Source organism: Macrobrachium nipponense, chromosome 41, assembly GCF_015104395.2.
Source record: "Macrobrachium nipponense isolate FS-2020 chromosome 41, ASM1510439v2, whole genome shotgun sequence".
Classification (NCBI taxonomy): Eukaryota; Metazoa; Arthropoda; class Malacostraca; order Decapoda; family Palaemonidae; genus Macrobrachium; species Macrobrachium nipponense.
This window is the reverse complement of record NC_061102.1, coordinates 21,104,711-21,122,365: the sequence shown is the minus strand read 5'-3', so window position 1 is coordinate 21,122,365 and position 17,655 is coordinate 21,104,711. Positions and strand designations below refer to the sequence as shown.

The window sequence follows — 17,655 nt, the reverse complement described above, 5'->3', positions numbered from 1 at the left end:
AACAGCACAAAATGTAATGGATAACGATAACTATTCTTACACTTACAAAGGAATTCCAAAAAAGTCCTTGCAAAGGCAAAATAAATCAAGTGCTGTATTTGAAAATGCAAGATTATATTAGCATTACTGTGTAGAGTTAAGGAATAATTAATCTAAAATGATATGTGCCCTACATTACACTGAACTGTTTTTCACTCAATGTCAAAAAAGGTCGTAGATGTTACATACTATCTCAAAACTGTTATAACACTTTGTTTATGCTACAGGTGTTTCAATTCAAAAATTGCCACCCTGAAGGTTAACTTATCAATTATATCCATTCAGCTTGGTGTTAAAATAGCTGCTACTTTAACTACTCACGATGTACAATAATAAAAAAGATTGTGAAGCAATAATGCTAGAGTTTATCATATTCCCGTTGTGTGGATCAAAAAAGCTTTCTGATGATAACAGATACCAAGAATACATAGTGTGACCAATAAAAAACATTCCCCTGGTATAAAAAAAATAATATATTCTAATAAATCACACCTTGTTGCCCTCTTGTAAATGAGTAGCTTTCAAGAATTTATCAATGTGATGCAAATGCAACCATTTTCTGAGTAAGAGCACTGTACTATATTTTAATAAGATGATAGATTACATCTCAGCCTACATCCATAACTAGGTTTATCCTTTCAATTCATTCAATTTGACAGCAATAGGCTCTTTGTTAAGTTACTTTAGTCGTTTGGTTTTTAAAATTGGAAATGTTTACATCAAGTTCTTGCTAATATGGTTTAATTTTAAACAAATGCATTGAGCAAACATTGAGACAGTTATTTTAAAGGCAATACGTAGTTCAGCATTTATAGTGCCAACAAAGGTTCATACAAATACCTTCTTGTTGACTTAAGAACAGCCTATTATTTATCAGATTCATTTTATGGGTTTGAAATACCTGTACTGGAATCAAGATCGGGCGATAATCTGAGAATCTGTAAATAAACTGTTCAAGAGTTATTAATTAAATTTTCTCACTATGTAAAAATTATTTCAATAGAGTACTCGTTTGGGAATATTTACACACTGTCAAAATTCCTAATATAGTAATTATTTTTCCTCTAACTGCCTGAAGTACAAGTTATCTAAAAATTTCCATGCACTATAAATTCTTTTTATTACCTGTGGTGACAATTAACCCTCTCACTTCACTTCATCAGAAATGCTAAATTTTTTCAACGCACACAATAAACATGTTCACAAGTGAGTAGCTAATAGTAGAGCAAAAACAACAGAAATAGAGAACTAATTTCACTGACTGATATATCATTTAGTAATGAAATCTTTCACACCACAGAATCTGTGTTTCTTATTTGAACATACTATTCTTGCACGTACTTGTGTTAATTTCCTATGAAAGCTTTCTGAATACTCCCGAATACTCCCTTACAACTAATAACTCGTGAATGACCATGCATTTTATTCACCTATAGAAATGGCATGTAACAGGAGTTATCACTTATGAAGAAGTAAATTTTTCACATATAACACTGTCCACATAACTGAAAACTTTGGAATGTTTGTGAAAATAATTTCTGAAATCATATAACACATACTACATCAAACATATGAGTGAATAGCTTACATGAAAAGAAATAACACATACATGGCATTAATATTAACAATCATCAATGAAAAATTACCTAAACGGAGACAGGGTACAAAAATTAGAATTTTCCTGGGGGGATTATGATGTACGTTTTTTCAACACCTTAGTAATAGTAGTATGAACAATGGCACACAAAGGAAAAGCATAATCAATAGTTTAGTAAATTTCTCTGCTCAGAAATAAAAGGCAACAATTAACACTGCAAAATTTTGCTTAAAATTACAAATTTTCAAAGAAAATTTGTATTTTTCATAGCTACAAACCTGAGGTCTTAACAATAGGATAATTTCTAGCGCCTAGCTGGATCCGGTTAAAACGCAGATGAAAGCAAGGAATCTTGTGAGATCTGGCAACACGTGCGTATATCGGGTGAAGAGTGGTCAAAGACCACGCACCTATACCACCGCGTCAGTCTTTCCCACTCAGGATGTCTTAACAAATAGAGGGGCAACTAGAGGTGGGCAGTATAATGTTAAGACCTCAGGTTTGTAGCTATGAAAAATACAAATTGTCTTCGAAAATTTGTCATTTGTTCATACGCGAACAAACCTTCAGTCTTAACAATAGGATAGACTCATACTTGGAGAGAGGTACAAGACATCCTAAACTGGCTGGGGGCCTACCCACCAGTCCAGCTCCAGAAGAATGACTTCTGGAGAGGGACTGAAGCCCGTTGAGAAGCTAGATAAATTGATACATAACCGTTCAGACACTGAGTGACATACAATGATATATGGGAGAATCATTGTACAGGGAACCAAATAGAAACTTTGAGTGTCCAATAGCAAACCAATACACCAGGGTTTGTTACCACTCCCAACTGCTCCTTGCTAAGGAGTGAAGCATATGCTACCGAATAGAGGGTTTGATATTTGTATATTAAGCTACCACACTTATCAGTATGACTACAATCCTCACCTGTATCAGATCAGTCCAGCGAATAACGTGTCTGAATTCCTTAACCGCCTGAAGGATGAAGGAAAGGTACAAGAGAAAGGAGACCAGCCAACACTCATTCTCTCATCCACACAATCATCTTAGGTAAGATACAAAAGTGCCCTATTAAGGACAACTATGAGTTACACAACCTGTTGGGCAGCCACCACAGGACCCAGGGAAAACATGTCCGTAGTTCTGTGGGCAACATCCTTAAGATAGAAGGAGGTGAACGTGGACTGGCGTAACCAAGTACCAGCGCTCAGCACTCTATGTACAGCCAAGTTCTTTTTGAAAGCCAGAGAGGGACCAATACCCCTAATGTCATGCACTCTAGCCTGTGCGATGTGGTGGCAGAATCATCAACAACCAAGTATGCCTGTCTGATGGGTTCCCGTATCCAAAAAGAGATAAGTGTTCTTAGACACCTCTTTCTTAGTACGTCCTGTGCTAACAAAAAGTCTGCAGCAGCCTGGTCTAAAGTGCAGAGTCCTTTTAAGATAGGCGCTAGAAATTATCCCATTGTTAAGACCAAAGGTTTGTTTGCGTATGAACAATATAATTATAGATCTAAAATATGTATAGCATTTAAATTTACTTTATGATAATTACACATAATTTAACGTACAACTCTTCTGAAACTTCAATGACAATCTTTTCTGAGAATGCTATACACAAACTGTTCATCATCCCTCAGCAGTCAGTTATGTGGACAATTTAAAATTTCATTATAACATATTAAGATATATTTTTTGTGTAATAAAAAACATGTCATTAACACCAAACTACTTTCTAATGATGTCCTCATGTTTCATAAAAAAAATCAAGAGAGGAAAGGCAACTACGTATACTGATTAACTTACAGAAAAATATTATACAAACCATTGTGTCACCATTTGGAACATGGTGCCTGAAGTCTGCTATGGATGACATTAGGAAAGGAATGCGGTTTTCTAGGACATCTGTGAGAGCCTCTTGTGCTAACTGACGGAAGCAGAGTATTACACCTATGATCTGCATTCGGGATAAAACGCTATCCACCTCTGTAAAATATTTATAAACACTGTATGAATAGCAAACCTGGAAACAAAGTCCATCTAAAAGTACATGTAATTCCACACCTTGAGCCTGACTTGCAAGGAATCCTTCATATTTTCCTTCAAATTAAAAAACAGATTTTTAATCCATTTTGCAAAACAAACATTTACATAGTCTATACCTTTCCACAAGTATAAAAAAAAAACTGAAGAAGCAAAAGGAAACATGCCTTTTTCCCCTGAAGATAATAAATTTTGTTTTTAAGATTCAGATTTTAGAGTAACAATAAGACCAAAGAAAAAACATACCTGGGAACCAAGGGATGCCATAAAAGGAGCCGTCAATAATGCTAACAATACACTACACACAGCACACTGTTAGTAGTGACCTTTTCAAGGAAAGTTACCAAGAAAATACCTGATATTCTTTCAAATAACAATAATAAATTATTTAAAGTAAAGGAATTTTAAAATGGTTTCTAAAATAAAGTTATTTTCCTAAACAATTTAAGATATATTTTATTATGCAAATACAAATCTTTTCCATATCTATGTTAATTAAATAGGTTTACTACTACGGTAATGAAATGCTCTGGACTGCAACTCCTATAGGTCTATCAGTTGACTCTAAGTGGAGCAGTTCAGTTTAAAGACTTAACCTTATAGCCATCTTAAAGAACTGATTAGTACTTAGGTTTGAACTGTTTCTAATCCGTATAACCCAGGTAACTCAGAACTTGTCACTCCTTTTAATGTAGCTCATTTAAAATTTATTTTTGATCATTAAAATGACTGGATTTCTTTCGTGCATTTACTAATAATGGGCAATTTTCCACAAATTAATGCATAATGTACTGCTCTGGCAATCCATGGTAGAGACAACTCCCAGTTCTCTACAAACAAAATCCTGTATCCTTTGTCTATTTCATATTTTACCAAGTGTTCTGAAAAAGTTTGCAACTAAAATTATGGTATTCGCAAACAAGTGAAAAATCACTGCAGTTTCTATACGGCCTAAAGGCATGATTCAAGAAGATATATAAGAAAGATCAACAGATCTTGAGCAAAAAACTGTGACGTTTTCTCTGTAACTAGGCATGGCATCGTACAATGTGAATGCAAAGTATTTCATCAATATGCTTTACACTTAATGGGCTTTTTCCACTCTTACCCCACAAAATTTGGGAATATGTTATGTATTTAGTATGCAAAATATTGTACTGTATATTTTTTCTTATTATTAGCTTTTATTGGAATTGTCCAGCAGAACTGATTGCTGACATTAAGGTTGTTATGGCTCTGACATGCACTTACAGTTGGTGGAAAAATAATATATATTAACCGTATATCATTATCCTATAATATCTACCTAAATCATAATGGTAATTACTTTTACTGACTTTTAAAACACTGAATCTTCATTATTGACTGTACATAAATAAATTGCTGGCTAGGTAATAACAAAAAATGTACTTACGCTGAAGTTTTTTGAATAGTTCTTTCATCTGGTCTGGCTTATCAAAGTTTGTTCTCATAGACAGTAAGACCTCTTTATTTAAAATAACAAGTTTCTGTAATAGAAAAAGTGTTTTAAATAAACAAACATAGCAAATATTGAACATGCAAAAGAACCAATAAGAATTTATACAATCATGACAATAAAACTTCAAGAGAAGCTGAAGCCTCAAAATGTATATTAAAATGCACTCAAACTGCTAGTTGCAACTATTAGAACTGAACCAAAACCTAAATCATACTTTCACTGCTACACACAGTCTAGCTGTAGTTGATCCATATTCTAACTATTTATAATTTTACCCTCAACTAATAATATGGAATAAAATCTTCTTCTTCTTCCTAGCTTAAACCCATTTTTATATGGGGTCGCCATTGCGAATGAGTCGTCTCCATCGATTTCTGTCTTGTGCCTCGTTCTCATTTATACCTTTCAATTCCATATCTTCCCTTACACAATCACGCCATCTCTTTCTTGGTCTTCCCTTCTTCCTTCTACCCCGCACTTCCATTTCCATCATATGTCTTCCAACATGACGTTCCTCCCTTCGTAACAGGTGTCCATACCATCGAAGCCTTCCTTCCTGTATTTTCTTCGATATTTCAGCTACCTTTGTCGATCCTCTTATATACTCATTTCTAATCCTATCTTCCCTTGTTACTCCCGACATCCATCTCAACATTCTCATTTCTGCTACATCCATCTTCCTCTCCTCTGTTTTCCTCATACTTGCCGTTTCTGTTCCATATAACATTGCTGGTCTGACCACCGTCCTATGGAACTTTCCTTTCAATTTCAGAGGGACCTTCTTGTCACAGAGTACCCCTGATGCAGACCTCCAGTTATTCCATCCTGCCTGAATTCGGTGTCTCACCTCTTGGTCCATGCTTCCACTATCCTCCAATACGGACCCTAAGTACTTGAACTTCTGTACTTTCTTTATTTCTTCCCCACCCAATCTTATGCTACTTCCACCGTCCTCAGTAATACTAGAACACATATATTCGGTTTTTGATCTGCTTATTCTCATTCTCTCTCCTCAAGTGCTGCTCTCCACCTCTCCAACCTCCCCTCCAACTCCTCCTTCCCCTCTGAACACAACACAATGTCATCCGCGTATAATATGCACCATGGCACTGCTTCTCTAACATCCCTGGTCATTACATCCATCACGATGTTGAAGATGAATGGGCTAAGTGCTGACCCCTGGTGTAATCCAACTCTATCTCAAATCCATCCGTCTCACCAACACTACTCCTCACTTCTAGTATACACATTCCTGTACATCTCCTGAATATTCTGACATACTTTTCCGGCACCATCTTCTCCCTCAAACATCTCCATATTTCTTGCCTTGGCACTCTGTCATAAGCCTTTTCAGTCTATGAATACCAGATGCAGGTCTCGTTGTTTTTCTCTGAATTACTCCATTAGCTGCCTTATGCAAAATATTCCATCCGTTGTGCCGCTTCCCTTCATAAATCCTAACTGTTCCTTCCCTATTCTAACTTCCTCTCTCAGCCTGCTATCTATGATTCTTTCCAAAATCTTCACGTGTGAGACATTAGTTTTATACCTCTATAATTACAGCATTCCTGGACATCACCTTTACCTTTAAATATAGGTATCAATATGCTTTCCCGCCATTCTTCTGGTATCTTTTCCTGTTCGATATATTTTTACCTTCAGATCATACAAGATGTCTACCCCTTCCTCTCCTAAGGCTTTCCAAAGCTTCGACTAGGATTAAGTCAGGTCCTGTTGCCTTCCCATTCCTCATTCTTTTTAAGGCTCGTATCACTTCATCCCTAGATATCCCCATTACCATTCCCATGTTTACTTGTCCATCCTCTCTTACAAGTCTTTCATTTTCTTCATTTAGCAGTTGTTCGAAATACTCTTTCCATCTTTTCAGGATGTCTTCTTCCTTTTTTATGACCATACCATTCCTATCTTTCATTTGCTTAATATGGGTGATGTCCTTTGTTCTTTTATTTCTTACTTTTGACAGTTTGAGCATCTTACTCAACCCTTCCTTGGTTTCCAGTTCATTATAAACCTCTTCATATGCCCTTGCCTTAGCTTGAGCTACCACCCTTTTTACTTCTTTGTTTCTTTCTCTTAATCTTTCTCTATCCTCCTGCAGCTGTGACTCTTCAAATCTCTTCTTTGCCTCCCTTTTACCCTTCACCACTTCCCCCACCTCTTCTCCCCACCACCAGCTCTCCTTTTCCTCCCATACTATTCCAGATGTTTCCCCTAGTATCTCCTTTCCATGTTTTCTAATCACTGATGCATTATGCCTCCACCATTCTCCCACATCTTCAATTCCCAGATCAACCTCTCCCAGCACTCTTCTCCTGAACTCTCTCTTCTTATCATTATCCCTCCCTAACAATTTATACCACTTGATTTTCTTTACCCCATTCGTTTTCGTTTTCTTTTCTCTTTTCATCTTTAAATCCATACAAAGGAGCCTATGTTGGGGGGCCACATAAATAAACAATAATTCACCTCAATTTTATGTAAGCAAATGTTTAATGAAAAAAAATAAACTAAATCATGACAAAACTTTGTAATTCACAAACAAGAATATGAATAGTTGAAGTGCAGCACTTGTCTCTGCTAAAGCCAGACAATAGTGCATAATGAACTTCTACTAATAATGAAAGCATTATTAATTATCAAATTATCGAATGTCATTACTGAATTTAATGTGCAGGTTTTCAGCAATTTGCATGAAATTTCAACTGGGTGATAAAAAAATTGTTAAATCTAGTAATAGTCACCCAAAGAGTGCCACCACCAGTTGTGACCTCTACTACATATATTTGCTCTTACTCAGTAAGTTTCAACAAAATACATACAAAAATTATTACAGTATTTAACCAAGGTACATTGGAAATGTTCACAGATCAACTCACTGATATGGAAAGTTTTTGGTGCAAACTGATGAAAGTTTGGTGTGTTTTCATTGATAAAAAATATACATTATCTCAAACGGGCTTATCCAATTAAGGCCTTTACCACATTTCATGAAAATCTTTTTCTTACCAAACTAGTTCATATTAGTTCATATTAGTTCTATAACTATACTCTGCTATCCTAAAATAAAACACCTCAAACATAAATACCAGACAAATATCATACCAGCCTTACCTTGAGTTCCTGAACCTGGTTGGCAATATGCCACATCAAGTTTTCATTTAGGGCCTTCATGCCATAGGGACCTATTAACTCTGCAAGAGCCCTCAGCTCATTTATATCAGAGAATTCTTCTGCAGCAAATGGCTGAGCTCCTTCAGCAGTTAGAGATACAAATGCTCTCTGATTCTGAGAGAAAACAATGTGTCCTGCGCTCACCCGACGAAGGAGAACTTCTGAGTACCTGTACAGTAGCATGCAATGTTAATTGAACTACATTTATATAAAAAATTTAGAAAATAAATACATAACAGGGGAAACATCAATCATAACAAACTGAAAAAGTAAACAGTTACATTTATAATTTCAAGCTTTTTTAATACTGTTAAATCCCTTTGGCAAACTTTTGTAATGAACTATTACAGCATATTAAGATAAAAGACCATGAGAAATTGATTTGAAAAATAGATGTAAGGCATCCAGAAACACCATGAAATGCAGCACTATAACCATGAAATCTGATGTTCTAAAGAGAATGTGAAACAATCATTAAGTGGAGATATTGTTACTGATGTCATACTGAATACTATAAGACCTTCTGTGGCAGCTTCATGAATTAATGTACATAAAAATGCACCAGACGGATTAACTGTAGCTTAGTTGATCTCTGCATCTGCTTAGTTATATATCCTCTTTTTATCAATATGGTCTTAAGTAACAAGAAATTAGCAATGCTTCAAGGGCTTCCTCTTGCCATCTCCCCTTATTTCATTATCCCTAATGCTGATGATCACTGAAAATGATTTTATCTATACAAATGTTAGTGATGCACTTTCATAAAATAATGAACGTAATATTTCTATTTCCCTTTCCTTTGTTTTCATTTTATGAAGTGCTAAGTATGTATATTTTGATAATTTTGAACTTCAAGCTTATATTTTTTTATTTATGGTTTTCCATATTTTTATCAAACTGATTTTCATATTGCTTTGCCCAGCTTTTCCATCAGCTATAAAACATTATACTACATTCTGACTTTCCAATTCCTCTACAACTCGGGAACATTAGTCCTTGTATAGGTGCACCACTTTTGGTGTGCCCTGCATGGAGACAATTAGCATACAGTTATGATTAAAACCCACAATTTAGAAAAAAAAATACACAAAAAAGGCAAAGTAAGCACATAGTACTCAAAAACTTACCATGTGTTATAATGGGCTGTAATTGTCTTTTCGCCATGACTGTCTTGTAACTGAGTTTGCTGAAGTAGGACATTGTTGAACACTCTCGTGATATCAATATGAACTGGAAGTATAATACAGACATTACTGTATATTCCACAGTTATAAACAAAATAATGTTCATTGAACTGATTTCATCCTCCTTATAACACTTTCCATAGGGATAATGTAGCTAAATAAGCTGATTTTGTATATAAAAAATTATCCAACTAGCTTTTCGAGTCTTGAAAAGCTTTTTGTATTTTTACTTTGTCAGCTCAATGTACTGAAATTATTTCAGTAACCACACTATATTGTTAGTATACTTGAGGTTAATCGCTATACTTTTATTTCATTTATAATACATTCTGATGCATAGGAGACATACTGGTCTTTGAAGCAGGAGCCAAGGCAGGCGTAAAAATAAAAATAGCTGCAGATGGATGAAATGAAAAACAATGGCTAGGCTACTGGTACATGAAAATTTCCATTTTTGTAGGTAAAGCAAAGATTTATGATGGGTAAATAGTATTACTCTGCAGCAAAAACATGAACAATAGCTGGGAAAATGGAAGTAATTTTGAAAAGGTATGACCAAAATGTTCCAAGATTCATGACTGGAGTATGACAGGAAGTTCATGATGTGAAGTAATTTTGAAAAGGTGTGACCATGGAGTATGACAAGAAGTTCATAATGTGAAGTAATTTTGAAAAGGTGTGACCAAAATGTTCCAAGATTCATGACTGAAGTATGACAGGAAGTTCATAATGTGAAGTAATTTTGAAAAGGAGACCAAAATGTTCCAAGATTCATGACTGAAGTATGACAGGAAGTTCATAATGTGAAGTAATTTTGAAAAGGTGTGACCAAAATGTTCCAAGATTCATGACTGGAGTATGACAGGAAGTTCATGATGTGAAGTAATTTTAAAAGGTGTGACCAAAAATGTTCCAAGATTCATGACTGGAGTATGACAGGAAGTTCATGATGTGAAGTAATTTTGAAAAGGTGTGACCAAAATGTTCCAAGATTCATGACTGGAGTATGACAGGAAGTTCATGATGTGAAGTAATTTTGAAAAGGTGTGACCAAATGTTCCAAGATTCATGACTGGAGTATGACAGGAAGTTCATGATGTGAAGTAATTTTGAAAAGGTGTGACCAAAATGTTCCAAGATTCATGACTGGAGTATGACAGGAAGTTCATAATGTGAAAGAGAAACAGGTAGAGAGACGTGGCATGAAGACACTAGAAACAAGACGAGATCTCAAAGCTTTTGATCGTTTGGACATGTGCTGAGAAGGATGAAGATATGCTGGTCTGGGGGGCTGTAGATACAGATGAAGAACAAGTGGTCAGAAGAGCAATAGATAGGGAAGAAACAGAACAAAGATCCGTACAAAAGCCAGGGAATCATCTAGAGAAATAGGACAGATAGAGACCTGGTCCTGACTGGAGTTCAGCATAAAGAGCACAGGACACACAAGAATATAGAAAACTTATATTTGCCATTTAACTTCTTACTAGGAAAACCTGACACAACAGTACTTAAGATACTTATAATATATTCATATAACTTAGTAAATATTTTATTTGGAAGTTTTATTTATAACTGTAAAAGCTGGACAGATAAAGAATAAGACTTAGTGTTTCATCTACCAAATACTGTACATTCATTTATATAAGAAAACTCTGAATAAAAATTGTCAGTTCATAATATGCAAGACTTTAACTCAATCACTTTCTTGCATATTAAAATGCTGGTCTAGTCCCATACAATTATACAACACGAGGGAAACTGATCCAATGAAAGGAAAACATAAAACAAAAATATTACACATCGAAAAGTCCTACACTCTAGGCGTCTTGTCACAAACCAGCTAATGTAAAAAGAAAAATAAGAATACCTACCATAGTTCTCAACAGTTTGAAGAACACTCATGTATGTCTTAACGCTGGCTAAAAGCTCACTTGGCTTTGCTATTTCATTCGTATCTGGATTGTGCATAACCATCCCAACTAAAGCACGTGCAAACCTGAAAGCAAAAAATCTTCTTACTCTCCATAATAAATAAATAAATAACATTTTATCTTCAATGTTCTATTTAAATTTAGTCTTCAATTCATGATATTGACCAATACGAATATTAAATCTAAAGTAGTCTATAATATACATATTCCATAACCCTATGCCTAATACTGAAGATCATATTTTACATATCCTGTTAAGGAATGAGTTAACACTATTTAGAGATAAATATAAAAACACTACATCAGTATTATGAATTATGAATTTTAGAAATCTACATTAAAAAAAATGCTCAAGGCAGCAAAGTACTAAAATTGAAAAACAAATCCACAGGTTTGAAATGGTATAAATACAGTTTATCTAAAAAGTTAACTTTGTAAATGTATGTATACAGCTACAAAACTCCAATATCTACATTACCTGTTACACATAGGTATTATTTCCACAAGTTCTGAAATTCTTCTCTACATATTCATTGGGTAAATTCTATGCAAATTCCCAATAACTGAACACTAAGAAGACCAGTGTTTGGGAATATGTAAAGGATTATTTATAGATATTTACAGAATTACTAGGATACTGTAATGTTTAAATTTAAAACTCAAGTAAGTACATAATATAAATTCTAAAGGTATGCAAACAACTACCAGAACTTGTCTTCTTCTTCTTCTTCTTCTTCCTAGCTTACACCCATTTTTATATGGGGTTTCTGTTGTGAATGAGTCGTCTCCATCGATTTCTGTCCTGTGCCTCTTTCTCATTTATACTACCTTTTAATACCATATCTTCCCCTACACAATCATGCCATCTCTTTCTTGGTCTTCCCTTCTTCCTTCTACCTCGCACTTCCATTTCCATCATATGTCTTCCAAGATGACGCTCCTCCCTTCGTAACAGGTGTCCATACCATCAAAGTCTTTCCTCCTGTATTTTCTTCGATATTTCAACTACCTTTGTCGATCCTCTTATATACTCATTTCTAATCCTATCTTCCCTTGTTACTCCCGACATCCATCTGAACATTCTCATTTGTGTTACATCCATCTTCTCCTCTGTTTTCTTCATACTTGCTGTTTCTGTTCCATATAACATTGCTGGTCTGACCACGGTCCTATGAAACTTTCCCTTCAATTTCAGAGGGACCTTCTTGTCACAGAGGACCCCTATGCAGACCTCCAGTATTCCATCCTGCCTGAATTCGATGTCTCACCTCTTGGTCCATGCTTCCACTATCCTCTAATACGGACCCGAAGTACTTGAACTTCTGTACTTTCTTTATTTCTTCCCCACCCGATCTTATGCTACTTCCACCGTCCTCAGTAATACTGGAACACATATTCAGTTTTTGATCTGCTTATTCTCATTCCTCTCTTCTCAAGTGCTGCTCTCCACTTCTCCAACCTCCCCTCCAACACCTCCCTCCCCTCTGAACACAACACAATGCCATCCGCATATAATATGCACCATGGCACTGCTTCTCTAACATCCTTGGTCATTACATCCATCATGATGTTGAAGATGAATGGGCTAAGTGCTGACCCTTGGTGTATAATCCAACTCCTATCTCAAATCCATCCGTCTCTCCAACACTGCTTCTCACTCTAGTATACACATTCCTGTACATCTCCTGAATAATTCTGACATACTTTTCTAGCACCATCTTCTCCCTCAAACATCTCCATATTTCTTGCCTTGGCACCTGTTATAGGCCTTTTCAAGGTCTATGAATACCAGATGCAGGTCTTGTTGTTTTTCTCTGAATTACTCCATCAGCTGCCTTATGCAAAATATTCCATCCATTGTGCCGCTTCCCTTCATAAATCCTAACTGTTCCTTCCCTATACTCACTTCCTCTCTTAGCCTGCTATCTATTATCCTTTCCAAAATCTTCAATGTGTGAGACATTAGTTTGATACCTCTATAATTACGGCACTCCTGGACATCACCTTTACCCTTAAATATAGGTATCAATATGCTTTCCCGCCATTCTTCTGGTATCTTTTCCTGTTCAAATATTTTTACCACCTGATCATACAAGATGTCTACCCCTTCCTCTCCTAAGGCTTTCCAAACTTTGACTGAACATTTAAGAAGCTATGATAAATTTTAAATGTATTTTCATAATCAATGGAGATTAGCTTCACATTTCAATCTCAGAATTTTATTCTTAATATTACCAATAACATTACTCTTTTAAAGCTGCTTCTTTTATTGAATGTATTTATCAAAATCAACAAATATAGATCTTCTTCAATGAAAAATATTGTACTGTGAGCAAATATGCCTCTGATGGAGACAAACTTTAAATTTCAATTGGGAGTTCTTCTATTACCACACTGTTCAGTGTAAGAACTTACATACAGTAAGTCCTCGGGTTACGCCGGTCTCGACTTACGATGTTTCGTGGTTACGAACGCGCCCCCAATAAAAAAAAATATAAAAATAATATTTGCGTTGTTCCGTCTTACGCGGTTTTAGCGTCGTTAAGCAACAGTAAACAAACGCGAACTAGTTCCGGGCGCACGGCGGAAGAATACGCTTTGTGGGGGAGAGGACGGCGTCGCTTCGCTACGCTCATTCCTCGCCCATACGCCATTTTGGTTGTTTACACTGCCTCTCTCTCCCTCGTGTTGTATCGTTTTTGTAACTTTTTGCTCTTTGTTATGGCTCCCAAGCGCAAGGCGGACTCTTCTGATGGTAGTGCATCGAAGAAAAGAAATGCCATCACCATGGAAATTAAAGTGGACATTATAAAGCGATCTGAGAAGGGAGAAACGCCAACAAACATTGGCCGCTCGCTTGGCCTTAGCCGTTCGACCGTTGCTACCATTATCAAAGATAAAGAGCGCATCGTTGAACATGTGAAAGGATCTGCTCCTATGAAAGCGACAGTGATAACTAAGCAGCGTAGTGGTCTAATAATTGCCCCACCTCAAGAATCACCTGCCTCAGCATCTCCAGCAACTTCTGGAGGTTCTTTTTCTCTTCACTAACCTCCCCCAGTCTCTCCAGCACCGCAGCTTCCTCTCCAGTGTGCAAGCCAATCAAATTAATAAAGGTAAGGATTGTTCTCAATCGTTGTTATTGATAGGTATTTTACATTAAATCATGTGGTATTTTTTCAATGTTCCGAACTTACGCTGAAAATCGTGTTACGACGCATCTTAAGAACGGATCAACGTCGTAACTCGAGGACCCCCTGTATATTTAATCCTGAAAGGCTCACTTCATACCCGGCTTTTGCAATGTTTTATCGATGGATGCTTTTCTTGAAAATAAACCTTCCTATTTTTTCAAGCTTCTTTTTCTCTCTAAGATATATACCCATATCAAAATAAAACATATGAAACTCCAATAACCTACCTCTGTTCTAGATGTTGGTACAGATATTCACGAGGAGCAAATGTGTACTCCCAAACTTGAATCTGGCTGCAGTAATTGATGGCAAAACACAGTTCTGTTAAAGCCATGTGGAGCTTATCCATCCTGTCAGATAAAAGGTAAAGAGTTTACATACAACAAATTTATGCTTTTTAATTCAATACAAAATTAAAAAAACACTTATACGTATTTCAGATGTGACTAAAATTATAGCAACTGAAAGGTGAGCTACTTAAATTCAGTGGACCAGACACCCTCCCCCCCCCCCCCCCCCCCCCATCCCCCCCCCCCCCCCCCCCCCCCCCCTCCCCCCCCAAAAGCAAGAATCTGCAAATATACTAAGAACCCCTATAAAAAAACTTACAACTGCTTACTTTGTTAGTTCAAACTCAAGAAAAACCCATTAAAAATGCTTATACCTGGTTTTTCAATAGTTTATTATACCTGGTTTTTTAATAGTTTATCACAAAACTTATATGAAAATTCAGTAATTTGTAAATATTTCTCAGAAAAATACTGCAAATATGCAAATTTCCCAAGAAAAATGGATATACAGTGGGGCATCGCTTAATCGCGGATCAGTAATCACGGAATCAGTCATTCACAGGTTTTTTCTTGGACCGCTTCTCATGCTATATCACTGGTATGAATCGCAGCATCGCGGGACAAACGTGTTGCGTAAGTGAGGTATTGGTAGGCTAGGCTTCGGCTGCGGTCTGATAATCGCCAACATACATGAAACAACTCACATTATGATATTAACCCTTTAACGCCGAATGGACGTATTTTATGTCGACATTTTTTGTCTCTCGGGTGCCGACTGGATGTATTTTATGTCGACATACAAAAGTTTTTTTAAAAATTCGCGGAAAAATACTTATAGGCCTACCAGCCGAAAACTCTTGAATCACACGCCTTGGGGAATGCTGGGAGTTCATGGATCAAGGTGTTGTTTTGTTTACAATCGTTACGCAGGCGCACAAGCGCGAATTTCTTTCTTACCGCACTAAAAAGTATCTGTGACACATCTCAGAAATTATTTCGTCACTTTGACATAATTTTTGTACCATTTTAAATTAGCCGTTACATGGATTATTTTATATGAAAATGTGTGCATTTTTATGTAGAATACAACAATAAAATACTCATGATTGTAGCTTTTATCAGTTTTGAGATATTTTCATATAAATAACGATAAGTGCTAAAATTTCAACCTTCGGTCAACTTTGACTCTACCGAAATGGTCGAAAAACGCAATTGTAAACTAAAACTCTAATATTTTAGTAATATTTAATCATTTACCTTAATTTTGCGACTAATTGGAAGTCTCCAGCACAATATTTCGATTTATGGTGAATTTATGAAAAAACTTTTTCCTTACGTCCGCGCGGTAACTCTTCCGAAAAAAATCATACATGCGATTGTGGTAATGATTGCACCATTTTAAATTAGCCGTTACATAAAGTTTTATATATGAAAATGTGCGCAATTTCATGCACAATACAACTAAAAACAACCCATGATTGTAGCTTTTATCAATTTTGAAATATTTTCATATAAAAAATGATAAGTGACAAATTTTCAACCTTCGGTCGAAAAACGCAATTGTAAGCTAAAACGCTTATATTCTAGTAATATTCAAGCATGTACCTTCATTTTGCAACAAATATGACAATTTGTCGAAAATTGCATTTTTCCTAACTATACAAACCTGAGGTCCTTTAACAATAGGAAGGTAACTAGCGGCAGCTGGGACGGTCGTAAGCTTCGAACAAGGGGAGAACGGTAGTTAACTGCTAGTCCGATCGTGCGCGCGGGCTCACTTTTGCTTTAGGCCCATGCAAAAAGTTGCAGAGTGAGGGGTGGCATGAGGTGGGACTATATGTAAAGGACCTCAGGTTTGTATAGTTAGGAAAAATGCAATTTTCGACAAATTGTCATTTGTTCCGATACGTAATACAAACCCTCGGTCCTTTAACAATAGGAAGACTCACTTCTTGGTGGGAGGAATCTGAGTCTTTTTGGTGAACAGACTGGTGTTCGTCCAACCCTGGAGTGCCTCCCTGGTCGTAAGAGCAAGGGAGGGATCCAAACCTCTGTCCGATTGATCGGGGTGTGCACCGCAGGATCAATGGTCAGACCTCTGGGCCAAGTACTAAGAGAGAGGCAAGCGTATCTCTTCGTACCAGCAAGCAAGAACTTGTTCCTGTTTGCAAGAGACAATCATAAAATGATGGGTTTGTCTCAAGTTGGCATCCACTTCCTCCCCCTTGTTGGAGGAAGTGGTGGATATTACTCCTATCCCTACTGAAAGGGATAGGATGGTGCTCTATTGAGTAGCTCACCTGCATCTCGTCCTTACCCAGCAGGGTGACGACCGTGTCCCTCTACCCAGAGGTGAGAGGGGAGAAAAAGATGGAAGAGGAGCCAGTCACATCTCATTCACTCATCCATTCTTACGGTCACACCAGGACTCGATACTGTTCAGCCTGCGAGGGTCTGGGTTAACTACACAACGTGTTGAGCAATCACCACGGTTCCCAAGGAAAAAGATCCAAGGACCTGTGGGCAATATCCCGAAGGTAGAAGGAGGTGCATGCGGTCCGGTTGGACCAGGCCCCTGCCTTTACTACCTGCGCCACGGAGAAGTTCTTGCGGAACGCGAGAGAATGATGAAGAGGCGTCCACACTCATCCTGGGTGTCGAGTTTCTTCAGACAGCTCCGTCGCGCCTTCACAG

General features: G+C 36.7%; 1 protein-coding gene across 1 annotated transcript in view; it reads right to left on the bottom strand.

Annotated features, from left to right (window-relative positions):
- Positions 1-379: 379 nt before the first annotated feature.
- The window catches only part of LOC135212793 (membrane-associated protein Hem-like), a 38,188-nt gene continuing 20,912 nt past the window's right edge, over positions 380-17,655 (bottom strand). Inside the window, exons 10-16 of the mRNA XM_064246565.1 lie at positions 14,899-15,021; positions 11,418-11,542; positions 9,487-9,589; positions 8,300-8,528; positions 5,102-5,195; positions 3,470-3,630; positions 380-988 (exon numbers count right to left, since the gene is read on the bottom strand). Of these exons, the coding sequence (XP_064102635.1) occupies positions 842-988; positions 3,470-3,630; positions 5,102-5,195; positions 8,300-8,528; positions 9,487-9,589; positions 11,418-11,542; positions 14,899-15,021 (982 nt within the window). The 3' untranslated portion in view covers positions 380-841. The remainder of the gene's footprint in view (positions 989-3,469; positions 3,631-5,101; positions 5,196-8,299; positions 8,529-9,486; positions 9,590-11,417; positions 11,543-14,898; positions 15,022-17,655) is intronic.